This window comes from Schistocerca serialis, chromosome 9 (assembly GCF_023864345.2).
Source record: "Schistocerca serialis cubense isolate TAMUIC-IGC-003099 chromosome 9, iqSchSeri2.2, whole genome shotgun sequence".
NCBI classification, from domain to species: Eukaryota; Metazoa; Arthropoda; class Insecta; order Orthoptera; family Acrididae; genus Schistocerca; species Schistocerca serialis.
This window is the reverse complement of record NC_064646.1, coordinates 20,154,504-20,173,027: the sequence shown is the minus strand read 5'-3', so window position 1 is coordinate 20,173,027 and position 18,524 is coordinate 20,154,504. Positions and strand designations below refer to the sequence as shown.

The 18,524-nt window shown below is 43.3% G+C and overlaps 1 protein-coding gene across 1 annotated transcript; it reads right to left on the bottom strand.

The window, feature by feature from the left end:
- Positions 1-503: 503 nt before the first annotated feature.
- Positions 504-11,189, bottom strand: LOC126418768 (trypsin 3A1-like). Its single transcript, XM_050085695.1, has 2 exons — positions 11,070-11,189; positions 504-917 (listed from the first exon to the last, which is right to left on the bottom strand). The coding sequence occupies exons 1-2, from the start codon at positions 11,187-11,189 to the stop codon at positions 504-506; spliced, it is 534 nt and encodes a 177-aa protein (XP_049941652.1).
- Between the last annotated feature and the right edge of the window lie 7,335 nt (positions 11,190-18,524).

Below are 18,524 nucleotides of genomic sequence, written 5' to 3'. Positions count from 1 at the left end.
ACCCCTACAGCCTACATGGAACAGTAAACCGGGGAAGGTTCAAATGGCTCAAATGGCTCTGAGCACTATGGGACTTAACATCGATGGTCATCAGTTCCCTAGAACTTAGAACTACTTAAACCTAACTAACCTAAGGACGTCACACAACACCCAGCCATCACGAGGCAGGGAAAATCCCTGACCCCGCCGGGAATCGAACCCGGGAACCCGGGCATGGGAAGCGAGAACGCTACCGCACGACCACGAGATGCGGGCCGGGGAAGGGGCTAAATGGTAATAGATCAGCATATTGTTGAATTTGTCAGTGTAGGTATTCTGTCTTGGGCAAACAAAGAAAATTCGTATATCAAAATGGAAATGGCAGGCGAGATTTTCAGTTTGGCGAACTAAATTTTCAGGATGAATATTTATTAGAACATGAGTAAAGAAAAATTACAGTTTGAAGCATAAAGCAACACGATTATGTTCCGGTGTACAGCTAGTGAAGGCATACACCACGTCTGTTAAACTCCTGTGTTGTTCCTGATCCAGGCTCGGAAAGTGCCCATGTTGGCGTAGACGGCAGTGGCACTGATGCAATCCGGCCGACTCCAAGACACAATACCGATCTGGGTGTCCCCATAGACCAGGGGGCTCCCCGAATCCCCATGGCAGGCGGCCATGGTGGGGTCCCCAGCGCACACCATGCCCTTCGTCACTGGCGAGATGTCGGCCATCATTTCACGGCAGGTGTCGCGGTCCACGACGTGCATGTCCGCCCGCTGCAGGTACACTGCGCTGGAGCCGTTCATGCCCCAGCCCGGAGCGGTGTCGCCCCAGCCCGAGACGGTGACTGGAAGGCCTGCTGGAGCGTCGTATCCGTCGGCAGGGAGGTTGACCACTTGTATGTTCGAGCCTAGTGGGAACGGCTCAGAAGGCTGTGTACAAAGTAAAGACCAAATCACGTCTACTGCAGGTGTGAAAACGTGTCGACGAAATGGTTGGAACCCTGGGAATATGTTGGAACATTCTATAGGTGACACAAATGCTACAATTAATCAAGCAACTTAAGAAATTGTAGATGATGTTTTTTAAAAAATAAAATATTGTTCTTAGGAAATTGACTATCTCTTAATTCATTCAGTTCAATACAGCACATAAAATAATACCAATAATTAATACACTTTATGAACAGAAGTTGTTGAATTTAGGTAGAATGAACCATGTTTTAGGTGTACAACTGATTAGGATTTGAATCAGAAGAAACATATTGTTGAGGTTTTCGAACACCTAAATCCAAAAATTTTTGTAATAACCATAACAGTGAATTTGGGAAACAAACAAGTCAATGTCTTAAAATATTTTACAGATTTATATCAATCAGCATAAATTTCTAGAAACATAAATTGGTTACCAGTAATCTACATATCATTAGAAAGATGAGGAGCTAAAGTTCCTACTGCTAGAAGGCTTATAGTTGTCTAAACAACAACTGAAGTGCTCAAGTCAGCAGATGGTCACTGCACCACAGTTGTGAATAAGAAGGACGCAATGCAGTTCAACGTTGTCCGTCTTCTTGAGTGTGGAGGAATGAGAGAGCAGTATTAGTACTGAGCATATTACGTCTTCGATTTAGCACTGTCCCACCAACAATGAGGTTTTCAACCAGCAGCAATATATCACCGAGGTTTTCAAACACCGAAATGCTGCAATTTTTGCACTAAGCGTAACTGCTAGTTTGGCAAACAAATGAATCAGTATCTTAAAATATTTTACACATTTTTGTACCAGTTTAAATAAATTTCAGGAAACAAAAATCGGCTATCAGTAATCTACGAACCATTGTAAAGACGAAGATCTGAAGTCACCAGTAGCTGCATAAACATTAGCTCGACTACTCATGTCAACAGGCAACCATTCCACATCAATTAGGTGTAAGTAGTCCACCAGGCAGTATAATGTTTTCTGCGTTCTTGAATTCAGAAGAAGTGAGTCAGAAACTTCAGCACAGCGGGCATTGCGCCTTATACTTGGCACTGACGCATCAACCAGGAAAAGTTTAAGCTATTAGTTTAAGGAATTTCAACAAACTGGATCTCTGTAGACTCCAAAACGTGGAGGATGTGGCTGCAGTGAGAGAGTGGCACAGTGAACACTTATAACATCTATCTGTATGCTATAGAACTGTTTCCATCTGTTGTTGTTGTTGTTGTTGTTGTGGTCTCCAGTCCAGAGACTGGTTTGATGCAGCTCTATGCTACTCTATCCTGTGCAAGCTTCTTCATCTCCCATTACCTACTGCAACCTACATCCTTCTGAATCTGATTAGTGTATACATCTCTTGGTCTCCCTCTACGATTTTTACCCTCCACGCTGCCCTCCAATACTATATTGGTGATACCTTGATGCCTCAGAACATGTCCTACCAACCGATCCCTTCTTCTAGTCAAGGTGTGCCACAAATTTCTCTTCTCCCTCATTCTAATCAATACCTCTTCATTAGTTATGTGATCTACCCATCTAATCTTCAGCATCCTTCTGTAGTACCACATTTCGAAAGATTCTATTCTCTTCTTGACCAAACTATTTATCGTCCACGTTTCAATTCCATATATGGCCACACTCCATAGAAATACTTTCAGAAACGACTTCCTCGATGTTAACAAATTTCTCTTCTTCAGAAACGCTTTCTTTGCCATTGCCAGTCTACATTATATATCCTCTCTACTTCGAACATCATCAGTTATTTTGCACCTCAAATAGCAAAACTCATTTACTACTTTAAGCGTCTCATTTCCTGATCTAATACCCTCAGCATCACCCGATTTAATTCGACTATATTCCATTATCCTCGTTACGCTTCTGTTGATGTTCATCTTATATCTTCCTTTCAAGACACTGTCCATTCCGTTCAGCTGCTCTACCAGGTCCTTTGTTGTCTCTGTCAGAATTACAATGTCATTGGCGAACCTCAAAGTTTTTATTTCTTTTCTATGGATTTTAATTCCTGCTCCGAATTTTTCTTCTGTTTCCTTTACTGCTTGCTCAATCTACAGATTGAATAACATCGGGGATAGGCTACAACCCTGTCTCACTCCCTTCCGAACCACTGCTTCCCTTTCATGTCCCTCGACTCTTATAACTGCCATCTGGTTTCTGCACAAGTTGTAAATAGCCTTTCGCTCCCTGTATTTTACCCCTGCCACCGTCAGCATTTGAAAGACAGTATTCCAGTCAATATTGTCAAAAGCTTTCTCGAAGTCTACAAATACTAGAAATGTAGTTTTGCCTTTCCTTAATCTATTTTCTAAGATAAGTCGTAGGGTCAGTATTGCCTCACGTGTTCCAAAATTTCTACGGAATCGAAACCGATCTACCTCGAGGTCGGCTTGTACCAGTTTTTCCATTCGTCTGTAAAGAATTCGTGTTAGTATTTTGCAGCCGTGGCTTATTAAACTGATAGTTCGGTAATTTTCACATCGGTCATCACCTGCTTTCTTTGGGATTGGAATTATTATATTCTTCTCGACGTCTGAGGGTATTTCACCTGTCTCATACATCTTGCTCACCAGATGGTAGAGTTTTGTCACGGCTGGCTCTCCCAAGGCTATCAGTAGTTCTAATGGAATGTTGTCTATTCCCGGGGCCTTGTTTCGGCTTAGGTCTTTCAGTACTGTGGCAAACTCTTCACGCAGTATCATATCTCCCATTTCATCTTCATCTACATCCTCTTCCATTCCTATAATACTGTCCTTAAGTACATCACCCTTGTACAGACCCTCTATATACTCCTTCCACCCTTCTGTTTTCTTTCTTTGCTTAGAACTGGGTTTCCATCTGAGCTCTTGATATTCATACAAGTGGTTCTGTCTTCTCCAAAGGTCTGTTTAATTTTCCTGTAGGCAGTATTTATTTTACCCCTAGTGACACTTGATGCCAACATTGACATTTTATATATCTGACGTATTTCTGCAGGCATTTTAGTGACTGAATTAACATTGAGACACTTGATAAGCATGATAAAACAGTTTAGATGTTGCAAATAGTTAATCTGACGGTCGTTATGCTTACACCATGAATGGCACTGAAATCAAAGTTTGTACCCTCACAAGTGTTACTCAGTCTAAAAGTTCATGGGATAAACATTGTGTGTGCGAGTGGGAGTGTGTTTTGCTGACGTATTTTAGATGTGGAAATGCTACAAGTTATACCTTTTATCTAATTTTGTAGATAAATACTTCGGATTTTGCCGCCATCCACCATCTAGGATCACTGAATTTCCCATTACCACCAGTGACTGCAGTGCTGCAACTTCAGCGCCAACTAGGGCAGTGACTGGAACTATAGAAGCTCTATAGATACAGTAACACTACACCTGATGTATGGGACATCACTTAATGTATTGTGGCACTAAATGAGATTGGTAGCCCCGTAACCCTGAACTGAACAATCCATGAGGAATGGAAACAGTGTCACATGGATATTTTCTGGAGGTTGCTCCTGCTGCAAGCGGACGTATAGGGATGGAGAGATAAGCTCCACTAAAGCGATGCTGATGTTCGAAGAGATTTCAGGACTGCAGCGGTCGTCGTAAACTTCACTCCACGATATTTCAACAGGATACCTGCGAGTCATCTTCAGGCTGCAATCCTGGAATCTCTTCGAACACTTAATTCGCAAGGAAATTTAAATTTCACAGGGATGCTGATGTTGATTGTGGTGACAAATGAGTCTTCTCCCCTCTGTACAAACCCCTTGGCCAAGAGGAATGTGGCCAAAGTTTTGGAGAGACGAATATTTCAACGAATCCTATAAGATTCTTATTAATAATTCAGAAGCAGTCAGTCAGGACAGTTTGCCATAAACGTTGAGAAGAATGTTCTCAGAAGCTTCATGGTGACTGAAAGTTGACGTCGGCTGATAAGTTTTAAATTTATTATGCCGGTTGGGAATTGGTCCTCATATCCGTCTACAGTGACACATTTTAGCTATCCTTACGTCACATTAGCAATCAGTTCAGTGCTACAAAACAAACACTGACAGAACACAAACTTCCGTGTTACTGGCCAGTGTTTAGTGACATGATGCAAGTGCAACAGTAGCGCTTTTCTATAGCACTTTTACAATATGCGATAACCTTTCTCCTGATGCCCACTCGGTGATAGAATTAGCTGTGGGATCAAAGGGGCAAGGGGGAGATGTGGCCCTAACCATGAAAATCGGGAAATTGACACGAAAACTTCACAAAATATTACCTCTGCGTGACTCATTAGCTAACGTAGACAGAATCTTTACATTAGTTTCGTTCAGTCGAATGTGTTCTTGTCTGACAGACCAATCTGATCAGGTGACGTGATTGGTTTTTGACCCTGCAAGGTGCCGACAAAAGCAAACGAACCATTTGGTCGTTTTTTGTGATCTGTTCTGGTGGGACTGACCGAGAGACAGATCACTCTCCATGAACTCGGATATGTATCTGCAATGTCATGCAGCAGATCACGTAATGAAAAAAGAAAGGCCCTCGTGTTAGAGTTCTGGTTATAACCGCTTGCTAAATCATTAATGATTCATAACTGGGGTAGATTATCTTTCTACTGAATTGACCTCATTGATCCAAATTGGTTCCAGTTTTGTTTACTCTTTGCGAGTACACACACAAAAAGGAAGCAAAAAGTCATAAAATCAGTGAACTACGAAAACAAAGGAAATTCAAGCTGTAAATTTAAGGACAGACTTACATCTGCCTAACATGCCTGCAAGGAATAGATCAAGTAAGAGTGACTGTCATCCCAACATGTTGTCACCCTGAAATGCATAATCACTGCTGGTTGCATAATTACTGTTCTGATCAGGCCCAGAAACAAGGAACCGGTTCCACAAACAAATATCTAAACCCATTTAGTCACGGATGAGCCTTCTACTAGAAGTCTACATCTACATCTACATACATACTCCGCAATCCATCATATGGTGCGTGGCGGAGGGTACCTCGTACCACAACTAGCATCTTCTCTCCCTGTTCCACTCCCAAACAGAACGAGGGAAAAATGACTGCCTATATGCCTCTGTACGAGCCCTAATCTCTCTTATCTTTGTGGTCTTTCCGCGAAATGTAAGTTAGCGGTAGTAAAACTGTACCGCAGTCAGCCTCAAATGCTGGTTCTTTAAATTTCCTAAGTAGGGATTCACAAAATGAACGCCTCCTTTCCTCTAGAGACTCCCACCCGACTTCATGAAGCATTTCCGTAACACTCGCGTGATGATCAAACGTACCAGTAACAAATCTAGCAGCCCGCCTCTGAATTGCTTCTATGTCCTCCCTCAATCCGACCTGATAAGGATCCCAAATGCTCGAGCAGTACTCAAGAATAGGTCGTATTAGTGTTTTATAAGACGTCTCCTTTACAGATGAACCACACCTTCCCAAAATTCTACTAATGAACCGAAGACGACTATCCGCCTTCCCCACAACTGCCATTACATGCTTGTCCCACTTCATATCGCTCTGCAATGTTACGCCCAAATATTTAATCGACGTGACTGAGTCATGCGCTACACTACTAATGGAGTATTCAAACATTACGGGATTCTTTTTTCTATTCATCTGCATTAATTTACATTTATCTATATTTAGAGTTAGCTGCCGTTCTTTACACCAATCACAAATCCTGTCCAAGTCATCTGCCTCCTACAGTCACTCAACGACGACACCTTCCCGTACACCACAGCATCATCAGCAAACAGCCGCACATTGCTATCCACCCTATCCAAAAGATCATGTATGTAGATAGAAAACAACAGCGGACCTACCACACTTCCCTGGGACACTCCAGATGATACCCTCACCTCCCATGAACACTCACTGTCGGGGACAACGTACTGGGTTCTATTACTTAAGAAGTCTTCGAGCCACTCACATACTTGGGAACCAATCCCATATGCTCGTACCTTAGTTAGGAGTCTGCAGTGGGGCACCGAGTCAAACGCTTTCCGGAAGTCAAGGAATATGGCATCCGTCTGATAACCTCATCCGTGGTTCGCAAGATATCATGTGAAAAAAGGGCGAGTTTTGTTTCGCAGAATCCTGCAACAAACCGATGTTAAGGATAATGGTCTATAATTTTGAGAATCCGTCCTTCTACCCTTCTTATATACGCGTTGTCTTCTCAAGTTTACAAGAAACAAATCGAGAACATCCACTCATTCTCCTCCTGAGACAGCCCACACTGCAGGCTATTTCCACCAGACTCAGTGGTTCAGGGCGACGAAACCTGCGTCCGCTGCTGAGACCAACCACTCGTAAGTGATGGAGTGATGAACTGATTCTCGAACACAAATGCACGTCGCTCGTCTGCGTCACCCGACCAAGTGTGCTCCCCCGCGTCCTCTAAATAAGTCGCACTTTCTCCCCACGACAGAGCCCGCTGCAATAGTCTACGCAAACCTTATTCCACCAATGGGAAGACTCACGCAATGATTGTTCAACGAAATTTCAGAAACGGAACTCCAACATTCCACGTAACTGATACTTTTTAAGTGACTCAATGAGGTGTCTTCCCATCTAGTGAGAGAGAAATTCGTTGTTCGCTTGGTTTTATATCTGGATGGTGCCTATCCTCTTACACAAAAAAAGAAAAACTTTAAGAGTAACTGCAACATATCTTACTCACGTTAAACAACATGGTTACTGAGCCGTGCATGGCTCGCGTTCCCGGCGTCATGTATTTTACACCCTGATTTTAACGTATTTCCACTTCACTTTGTTAATTTAAATTACTACTGTCACTGAGTTGTTGTTTTGCCTGACCGCGACCGGCGCTAGCAGCGCGTATCGATATATCCCCTCTCGTAGTATCTTTGCTCGACTGCTATTACTTCCCGGTCGTTGTCTGTCGTAGAACGTCTTGTCGACCCTATTCAAAAATCTGGGAATTCTGACATTGCCCTCACAGTACATATTTTCTTTAATGTCGTTTGTTGTTAGCAATATTAGCCTAATCCCAAGAGTTAGCAGCTTTCACTCAGTTAATACTAGGCAGAAATCAAATCTGCATTTAGAATGCACTTCCTTGATTCTTGTGCAGAAAGGAGTGCAGTATTTTGCTGCATCCGTTTTCAATAAGCTACCACAAGAACTCAAAAATCTTAGCAGTAACCCAAACTCTTTTACGTCCAAACTGAAGAGTGTCCTCATGGCTCACTCCTTCTATTATGTCGAGGAGCTCCTGGAAGAGCTAAAAAATTAAGCAAAATCCAGTGTTACATTGTTGATTTTCTTCATTTATACGTATGACTTGTCACCTGAATATGTATTTTTATATTTCATTTTATCTGTTTCTAATATCGTGTTATAATTTCATGTATTGACTCGTTCCATGACCATGGAGACTTCTCCTTAATTTGGTCCCACGGAACAATAAATAAATAAAAAAGTAAAAATAAAAATAAGAGAAGTTTGGCTTTGGAGTTCGGGTCTGCCAGTCGGTTGGAACGTGTCTGGAGCGCAGTCCGCACCTGCCAGTCGGGGAGTTGCAAAGCGGCACTGGTGCAGTCTGGTTGGAGCAGCAGTGAGGTCTGTGTCGACATGGCTCGCCCGACCATTGCCGCCGCGCATCACTTGAGCCGGGCCACGGTCTTGGTGGATCGTCGGTCGGTCGTCCAACCGGACGACGCGTTTTGGCTCGCCGATCGTTCATGAGTCGACTGTGGGTGTGTGCATCGACTCCCGATTGTTAGTTAGTTACTGTTGCGTATCGTTCAAGTCTTCGTGCAAGTGTTTGTCAAACTCTGTGTGTAGTTGGTGTGATTTCCACTGACAAACTGTTTTAAATGTTGTCGGCGTACAAGCTCTGAGAGGTCGTTCGTCTCATCCGGCGACGTGTAACTGCTTCTCTAAGTGCTTCTGGGCCCCTTCGATCTTGTGGAGTTTGGCTCGGTCTCTTACTGGGGTAGAGATGTCGTTGTGCCAGTGGGCGTGTTTCCTCTGCATGGTTGGGTCCGAGTCAGTATTTCCTCCGTCGGGTGTCAGGAAGTGAGTGGGAGACGCACCAGCATTGTAGTCACGACGGATCAGCAGTCGCGGACGGACCAGCAGGCAGTCGGTCGGTTGCTGCTGACCAGGGAAGACATCTCCGTGCGGTGCAGTCGGCTGGGGCCGCTGGCAGCCCCTGCGCGGTGTCGGAGCGTGAGTGGAGCTGTCCCATCGCAACGCGCTTAGAGGTTCACCGACCCAGGACGTCAAAGTTGAGTAGTGGTTTCATCTACCCAAGCCACGTCCATTCATGTTGTGTGGTTCGTTTCGGTGGTTCGCTGTTGGGGAGGTTTTTCTGTGAGCAACAGAGTGTTTGTACATATTTCATTGTGGATAATTACGTTCGCAACATTTTGTGTTTTAGTGCTCATGTACCGATTGGTGGCAAGCAAGTCGGTTGTGTCGGTCGGTCAGTGGCTGTTCCCTGGTTGGGTTCCGACGGGTCAAGTGTAGTTGGGCTCACCACCTGTCTCGCCTAAGTGAACGAGGGCAGACCGACCTCCATGGAGGCTTTTGAGAGCGACCGATGTTTAATTATCTGTTTTCAGCTACCTAAAATTTAAGCCTTATGGTTATTTTTATTTTTCTTAAAAATTTTGCAAAATTAATTCTTATATTTATCTTTAAAGCTTAAAGATTGCAGCCTTCTGCCTTTAAGATTATGGTAATATATTTTAAAATTTTGAAACTTAACTGTCGCCTTCAGCCATTGGTACTGCACCTTGCATATGTTTCTTCTATCTACCTTGCGGTGATGTTTTTTAATTATTTTATTGCTATCTTAATTAAATTTTTATATTATTGATTTGTTAAGATTTCTTGTTTGGAGGCCTTCAGCCGTGAAAGAGTTGCATTCGGTAAAGGTCCGACTATGTGCCACTTTGGCTGTAAAAGTGTTATTAAATTACAATTAGGTGACCTGACCTCAATCTTATTTGGCCCTTTCCACAATCGTAATTACCTGTTCTGCCCAGCGTGTTTAGCGGGCGTATCTTTTTAACAAGAGTAATGATTCGTGAAGTAATTCATTTTGTGTTGTACAGTACTGTTCTCAAACTGAGTTCGTTAGGAGGTTTCTTCTGCAGTGCTGGAAGATGAAACTTCCTGGCAGATTAAAACTGTGTGCCCGACCGAGACTCGAACTCGGGACCTTTGCCTTACGCGGGCAAGTGCTCTACCATCTGAGCTACCGAAGCACGACTCACGTCCAGTACTCACAGCCTTACTTCTGCCAGTACCTCGTCTCCTACCTTCCAAACTTTACAGAAGCTCTCCTGCGAACCTTGCAGAACTAGCACTCCTGAAAGAAAGGATATTACGGAGACATGGCTTAGGCACAGCCTGGGGGATGTTTCCAGAATGAGATTTTCACTCTGCAGCGGAGTGTGCGCTGATATGAAACTTCCTGGCAGATTAAAACTGTGTGCCCGACCGAGACTCGAACTCGGGACCTTTGCCTTTCACGGGCAAGTGCTCTACCATCTGAGCTACCGAAGCACGACTCACGTCCAGTACTCACAGCCTTACTTCTGCCAGTACCTCGTCTCCTACCTTCCAAACTTTACAGAAGGTCTCCTGCGAACCTTGCAGAACTAGCACTCCTGAAAGAAAGGATATTACGGAGACATGGCTTAGCCACAGCCTGGGGGATGTTTCCAGAATGAGATTTTCACTCTGCAGCGGAGTGTGCGCTGATATGAAACTTCCTGGCAGATTAAAACTGTGTGCCCGACCGAGACTCGAACTCGGGACCTTTGCCTTTCGCGGGCTAGTGCTCTACCATCTGAGCTACCGAAGCGCGACTCACGTCCAGCACTCACAGCCTTACTTCTGCCAGTACCTCGTCTCCTACCTTCGTGACGTGAGTCGTGCTTCGGTAGCTCAGATGGTAGAGCACTTGCCCGCGAAAGGCAAAGGTCCCGAGTTCGAGTCTCGGTCGGGCACACAGTTTTAATCTGCCAGGAAGTTTCATATCAGCGCACACTCCGCTGCAGAGTGAAAATCTCATTCCAGTGCTGGAAGATGTTCCCAGTTCTAAGGCCCTGGAGCCCTATGCGACCACAATTGGCTGCGCTGACAAAGCGGCGTAGCAGACAAATCGCACCAGCCAGTACTCGGTCAGTGCAAGACCCTCTCCTTGGGTGCGCCTCTTTAGAAATCTCCACATCTCAAGGGACATTCCTATGACCCACAAACGGCTTTCCAGACCATCTGAAAAGGATGTGAGATTGATGTCATCTGCTCTGTCCTTGCAATAATTATCATTATCCATGATAAAGGTTCTCACCAACGGTATGAATCATCACACAGACTTCCTTAAACGGCGCCAGAAAAACGAAACAAACTTATTAGCTCACCTCTAGACTGACGCATATCTACGTAAGGTAAGTAGAAAAAGGCTATTCATTTTCACAACCCAATCCAGGCAACATCGGTAGTTTTTCATTTTTAAGGAAATGTCGCAATCAGAGCAAGTACAATGTCTGTCTTCGTTTATGGGCTATAATTTTTTTCCTTTGGTTTTAGCCACATAAAGTAGTTACAGGTAAACTGCTGTCATTCTCGGAGAAAACTTTCGTGGTTTCTTTTGCACTTTGTGGATGTGTAAATTAACTGTGTATAGAAGTGTCATGCTAACGGTGTGGAGAGTTACGATTTGTTGTAAAAAGGTACAAATTACCATACAGAGAATGAAAAGCTTCATATCACAATTAGAAGCTTTGAATCAACATCATCTGAGGAAACTCTCACTGAATTGGTTTTCCCATTCTATAGTGAAGCATTAATAGCATTGATTAGGAGCACATTTAGAGATGCATGAATGTGTTCTGATTGCAAGTTTTTTGGAAAAAGATGCCTTGTATTTATCTTGCAGGTATCAGGTACATGAAAACGCTCTCAAACGGTTGTTTGAAGAAAAGATGAGCTGTAGAAATAGATATCCAACTACTTAAGTCCTGAACAAAATTAAGATCTCTTGATCTGGAACCGGTGTTAATAAATTTCAAACTTGAATTCGGCATGAAAAAGTCGAGGGATGCCTGTTTCGAGAAAATGGTTACTTGAACCCTCGATTTTGTACGAGATGTTAAGAGAGAACGTCAGCCTAGAGATTATTGTACTTAATATTTATAGCTAACAATGATCACTCATGTCGAAGTACTGTCTTACGGAGTATCTTTCATTGGCCCAGGGCCTCTGTCACTTAAAGAGAAAAACTTCAGTTCGTGTGATAAATTTGGAGTACTGCAATGAGGAGATAACGCAGTTTGCAGTATTTTCATTTTCCTTGTCATTGTGCTGCTTCTGAAGCAAAAGCTTCGTATTTAGATTTCAGTATTTATACTAAATCATAAAGGGATTCAATTAAGAATTGCATAAATAGTAGAAATTTTAAGCAGTGTGAAAGAGCAGTTTGTCTCTAAAAAATAAAAGCATTTGTCACCGGACTTGATCCGACTGACAGAGCCTTGTATAAAAATGTGAATTTTGTCAGTTTTTCTAGAACTAGTTGTTAAACTGAAATGTATCCCACTGAAAGAGGTAACAATTGCACGAAATTACAGTGTAATACGTAATTTACCAGGAACTGTATATTTCAGATAAAATAATGCTGAAAAATAGGCGAGGACTTTGTAAAATCTCTATTTCTTGCTTCATTAGACAAGGTAAAATAAACGAATCTTAAAGTGTAAAGACGTTGTTGCTCTTGTGGTCTTCAGTCTGAAGATTTGTAACACGGCTCTCCACATAAGCCTGACCTGTGGAGGTCTCTACATGTGAGTAATTACTGCTGTTTACGCCGATTCGAAACTTCTTTCGGTGTCTCAGTCGTAATCTCTCTCAAATTTATACCCATCACGCTTTGCAGTACTGACGATTACTTCATTTCTCAGGATTTGTGCTGTCAAGCAATCCCTCGTTTTAGTTTGGTTGTTACATAAATTTATTTCTTCCTCATATTGATTTAATCGCTTCTCGTCAGCTATTCAGTCTTCCCATCTGATCTCCACCATGTCAGGTTTCAAAATGCAGTGGTGAAGTCGGTGTCTGGAATCCGAAAAGTTGCGAGATCGAATCCTGATAGGATCAGAGTACTTTAGTCTGCCTTTAACCTCTTGACTACCACCCGAAAATTCGTCACCCACGACAGGTTATCAGAGAACCAATTGTAATTTGTAGCATATTTTTGGTGTATATCAATGTCCCACTGATAAATGGTTAGCAAAATTCTAATATTTAGAAATTTCACTTATTAGGGTGTGCTTTCTTCTGGTGTCATTAACTGGTGCTTGCCCTCACAAACGGGACCATATTTAGCAACTGTAGGGTGCATCAAACTTGGAGGGATGATCTGTCCATTGATGTGTATTTTTGTTATGTCTTGTAGTTTTTGTGAAATCATGTTCCGAAACCCTGATGTATTTATCAATAATCCTGTATGTCCTACCCACAACCCCCAAACGCTCTTCTACAATGAAACCCCGAAACATACTCTTTTCATATTGCAGCTTATACCAAGACATTAATTAAAATAACTATACATTAATGTCTTTCAAACAAAATTGGTAGTCAAAGGTTAAACCTAGCCTTTATCTTTCAATAATGTGCAAATTCGCCAGGAACGAGTGAAAGGTGGCTACACTGAGCCACAGCGCCAGAGATTGCGCCAAAGAGTATTATTCAGCCGCCTCCACTGGCAGTGCTTGTCGAGAACTCGTAGTAGGCAGTGCTTGCTGAGATGTCGTAGTGAAAAGTTCTTGTCGAGAAGTCATGGTGGAGAGTGCTTGTTGTGGAGTGGTAGGGGTGAGTCGGTGTTGAGATGTTGCAGTAGGGAGTACTTGTTCCATGTTTTATGCAGTTGTTTGGTGGGCTAGACAGCAGATGTTGTTCGAATGGAGATATTGTAATGATCAGAGTGCTTTTCGTCAATATATATGAAGGTAAAAAAATTCCCTTTTCTTTTTATTATTTCAATGTCTTAAATAATGCGTCATTACAGGTTCAGTCAACAAAGCATCTGGCTCGTGTTCTTGTATTAGAGTGTAATTCTGGTTTCCTTACGCAATTATAGTATTTATATTTTTTTAATTGCTTCAGTATAAATGGCATTTAAAATTTCTTGTCTTATTGAAGAAGAACAGTGCCAGATGTGCATGTTGAATCACACTTCCACACACAGAACAGCTACACTTTGTTTTTTTCCTACGTTTTATACTTGCTGGGGACTTAATTAATTAATTGTGTTAACGGAAATTTTCTTTCATTCTTTGTTGTTATTCTATGCAGTCAGATTGCGTACTAAAACTAGTCGGGGCCAACCGTTTACGAGACTTCGTAACCGAACAGACAGTTACTAAATCAAAAAATTAAAATTATTTGCATTAAATTTATAATTAAGCCCCCATGCACGAGCTGTGCCTCGGATACCACGCTAGGGAGTATAGCTTTCCTTCTCCCGGTACGATGACTGGTACTGGTTATGGAAACGTTAACGTGATGACGTGGCGTCAGATTGAAAGAGGTGGACCAGGTCGCTGAGACACACGGAATTGTTATTGTTACTGTCTTCAGCACTCATCTGTAGCACTTCAAACTCTATTTTTTGCTTGTCTGAACTGTTTATCTTCCACATATCATTTCTGTGGAAAGCTACAGTCACTAAAAATACCTTCACAAAAGACTTTCTAGTATTTAAATTTATATTCAGTGTTAACAAAAATCCTGTTTTTGAGAAATGTTCTCCTTGTTTTTGCCGGTCTGTACATTTCGGCTGTTGTTGTGGTCTTTAGTCCAGAGACTGGTTTGATGCAGCTCTCCAGGCTACTCTATCCTGAGCGAGCTTCTTCATCTCCAAGTAGCTACTGAAACCTACATCCTTCTGAATCAGCTTAGTTTATTCATCTCTTGGGTCTCCTTCTACGATTCTTACCCTCCACGCTGCCCTCCAGTACTAATTTGCTTATACCATGATGCCTCAGAACATCCTATTAACCGATCCCTTCTTCGAGTCAAGTTGTGGCACAAATTCCTCTTGTCCCCCAACTCTATTCAGTACCTCCTCATTAGAAATGTGATCTACCCATCTAATCTTCAGCATTCTTCTGTAGCACCACATTTCGAAAGCTTCTGTTCTCTACTTCTACACTCCTGGAAATGGAAAAAAGAACACATTGACACCGGTGTGTCAGACCCACCATACTTGCTCCGGACACTGCGAGAGGGCTGTACAAGCAATGATCACACGCACGGCACAGCGGACACACCAGGAACCGCGGTGTTGGTCGTCGAATGGCGCTAGCTGCGCAGCATTTGTGCACCGCCGCTGTCAGTGTCAGCCAGTTTGCCGTGGCATACGGAGCTCCATCGCAGTCTTTAACACTGGTAGCATACCGCGACAGCGTGGACGTGAACCGTATGTGCAGTTGACGGACTTTGAGCGAGGGCGAATAGTGGGCATGCGGGAGGCCGGGTGGACGTACCGCCGAATTGCTCAACACGTGGGGCGTGAGGTCTCCACAGTACATCGATGTTGTCGCCAGTGGTCGGCGGAAGGTGCACGTGCCCGTCGACCTGGGACCGGACCGCAGCGACGCACGGATGCACGCCAAGACCATAGGATCCTACGCAGTGCCGTAGGGGACCGCACCGCCACTTCCCAGCAAATTAGGGACACTGTTGCTCCTGGGGTATCGGCGAGGACCATTCGCAACCGTCTCCATGAAGCTGGGCTACGGCCCCGCACACCGTTAGGCCGTCTTCCGCTCACGCCCTAACATCGTGCAGCCCGCCTCCAGTGGTGTCGAGACAGGCGTGAATGGAGGGACGAATGGAGACGTGTCGTCTTCAGCGATGAGAGTCGCTTCTGCCTTGGTGTCAATGATGGTCGTATGCGTGTTTGGCGCCGTGCAGGTGAGCGCCACAATCAGGACTGCATACGACCGAGGCACACAGGGCCAACACCCGGCATCATGGTGTGGGGAGCGATCTCCTACACTGGCCGTACACCACTGGTGATCGTCGAGGGGACACTGAATAGTGCACGGTACATCCAAACCGTCATCGAACCCATCGTTCTACCATTCCTAGACCGGCAAGGGAACTTGCTGTTCCAACAGGACAATGCACGTGCGCATGTATCTCGTGCCACCCAACGTGCTCTAGAAGGTGTAAGTCAACTACCCTGGCCAGCAAGATCTCCGGATCTGTCCCCCATTGAGCATGTTTGGGACTGGATGAAGCGTCGTCTCACGCGGTCTGCACGTCCAGCACGAACGCTGGTCCAACTGAGGCGCCAGGTGGAAATGGCATGGCAACCCGTTCCACAGGACTACATCCAGCATCTCTACGATCGTCTCCATGGGAGAATAGCAACCTGCATTGCTGCGAAAGGTGGATATACACTGTACTAGTGCCGACATTGTGCATGCTCTGTTGCCTGTGTCTATGTGCCTGTGGTTCTGTCAGTGTGATCATGTGATGTATCTGACCCCAGGAATGTGTCAATAAAGTTTCCCCTTCCTGGGACAATGTATTCACGGTGTTCTTATTTCAATTTCCAGGAGTGTATTTATCGTCCATGTTTCACTTCCGTACGTTTCTACACTCCGTACAAATGCTGTCAGAAAACACTTCCTGACACTTAAATCGATGCTCGAAGTTAACAAATTTCTCTTCTTCAGAAACGCTTTCATTGCCATTGTCAGTCTATATTTTATATCCTCCCTACTTCGACCATCATCAGTCATTTTGCTCCCCAAACAGCATAACTCATCTACTACTTTAAATGTATCATTCCCTAATCTAATTCCCTGAGGATCACTTGTTTCAATTCGACTACATTCCGTTTACCTTGTTTTGCTTTTGTTGATGTCCTTATATCTTCCATTCATGGTGCTATCAATTCTGTTCAACTGCTCTTCCACATCCTTTGTTGTCTCTTACAGAATAACAATGTCATCGACAAACCTCAAAGTTTTTATTTCTTCTCCCTGGATCATAATTCTTTTGTTTCCCTTACTGCTTGCTCGATAATCAGATTGAATAACATCGGGGATAGGTTACGCTGTCTCAGTCCTTTCCCAACCACTGCTTCCCTTTCATGCCCCTCGACTCTTATAACTGCCATCTGGTTTCTGTACAAATTGTAAATAGTCTTTCGCTCCTTGTATTTGACACCTCCCACCTTCAGAATTTTAAAGAGAGTATTCCAGTCAACATTGCCAAAAGCTGTCTGTCTTTAAATTCTAGAAACATAAATTTGCCTTTCCTTAATCTATCTCCTAAGATAAGTCATAGGGTCAGTATTGTCTCAATTGATCCAACATTTATATGGAATTCAAACTGATCTTCCCCGAGGTCGGCTTTTACCAGTTTTTCCATTCCTCTGTAAATAATTCGTGTGAGATTTTTTTTTTTTTTTTTTTTTTGTTGCAGCTGATAGTTTGGTAATTTTCACATTTGTCAACACCTGCTTGCTTTGGGATTGGAATTATTATATTCTTCTTAAAGTCGGAGGGTATCTCGCTTATCTCATACATCTTGCTCACCAGATGGTAGAGTTTTGCCAGGGCTGGCTCTCCCAAGACTATCAGTACTTCTAAAGGAATGTTGTCTACTCCTGGGGCCTTGTTTCGATCTTAGGTCTTTGATTGCTCTATCAGATTTTTCACGCATTACCATATCTCCCATTTAGTGTTCATCTAGGTCCTCTCCCATTTCCATGATATTGTCCTCAAGTACATCGCCCTTGTATTGACCCTCTATATACTCCTTCCACCTTCTTGCTTTCCTTTCTTTGCTTAGAACTGGTTTCCCAATTGAGCTTTTGATATTAATGCAAGTGGTTCTCTTTTCTCCAAAGGTCTCTTTAATTTTCCAGTAGGCAATATCTATCTTACTCATAGTGATATATGCCTCTACATCCTTACATTTGTCCTCTAGCCATGCCTGCTTAGCCATTTTGCACTTCCTGTCGATCTCATTTTTGAGACGTTTGTATTCCTTTTTGCCTGCTTCATTTACTGCATTTTTATATTTTCTCCTTTCATCAATTAAATTTAATATATCTTCTGTTACCCAAGGATTTCTATTAGCCCTCGTCTTTTTACCTACTTTATCCTCTGCCGCCTTCACTAGCTCATCCCTCAAAGCTACCCATTCTTCTTCTACTGTATTTCTTTCCCCCATTCCTCTCAATCGTTCCCCAATGCTCTCCCTGAAACTCTCTACAAACTCTGGTTCTGTCAGTTTATCCAGATCCCTTCTTCTTAAATTCCCACCTTTTTGCAGTTTCTTCAGTTTTAGTCTACAGTTCATAACCAATAGATTGTCAGAATCCACATCTGCCCCTGGAAATGTCTTCCAATTTAAAACCTGGTTCCTAAATCTGTCGTACCATGATATAATCTATGTGAAAGCTTCGTGTCTCCAGGCCTCTTCCATGTACGCAACTTTCTTCCATACTTCTCAAACCAAGTGTTAACTATAATTAAGTTATGCTCCGTGCAAAAAT

Coding starts and splice junctions, on each gene's coding strand:
- LOC126418768 (XM_050085695.1), bottom strand. CDS start 11,189: ATGTCCCTTGAGATGTGGAGATTTCTAAAGAGGCGCACCCAAGGAGAG. Junction 918..11,069: donor TGTCAGCGCAGCCAATTGTG/GTCGCATAGGGC, acceptor CTTTGTACACAG/CCTTCTGAGCCGTTCCCACT.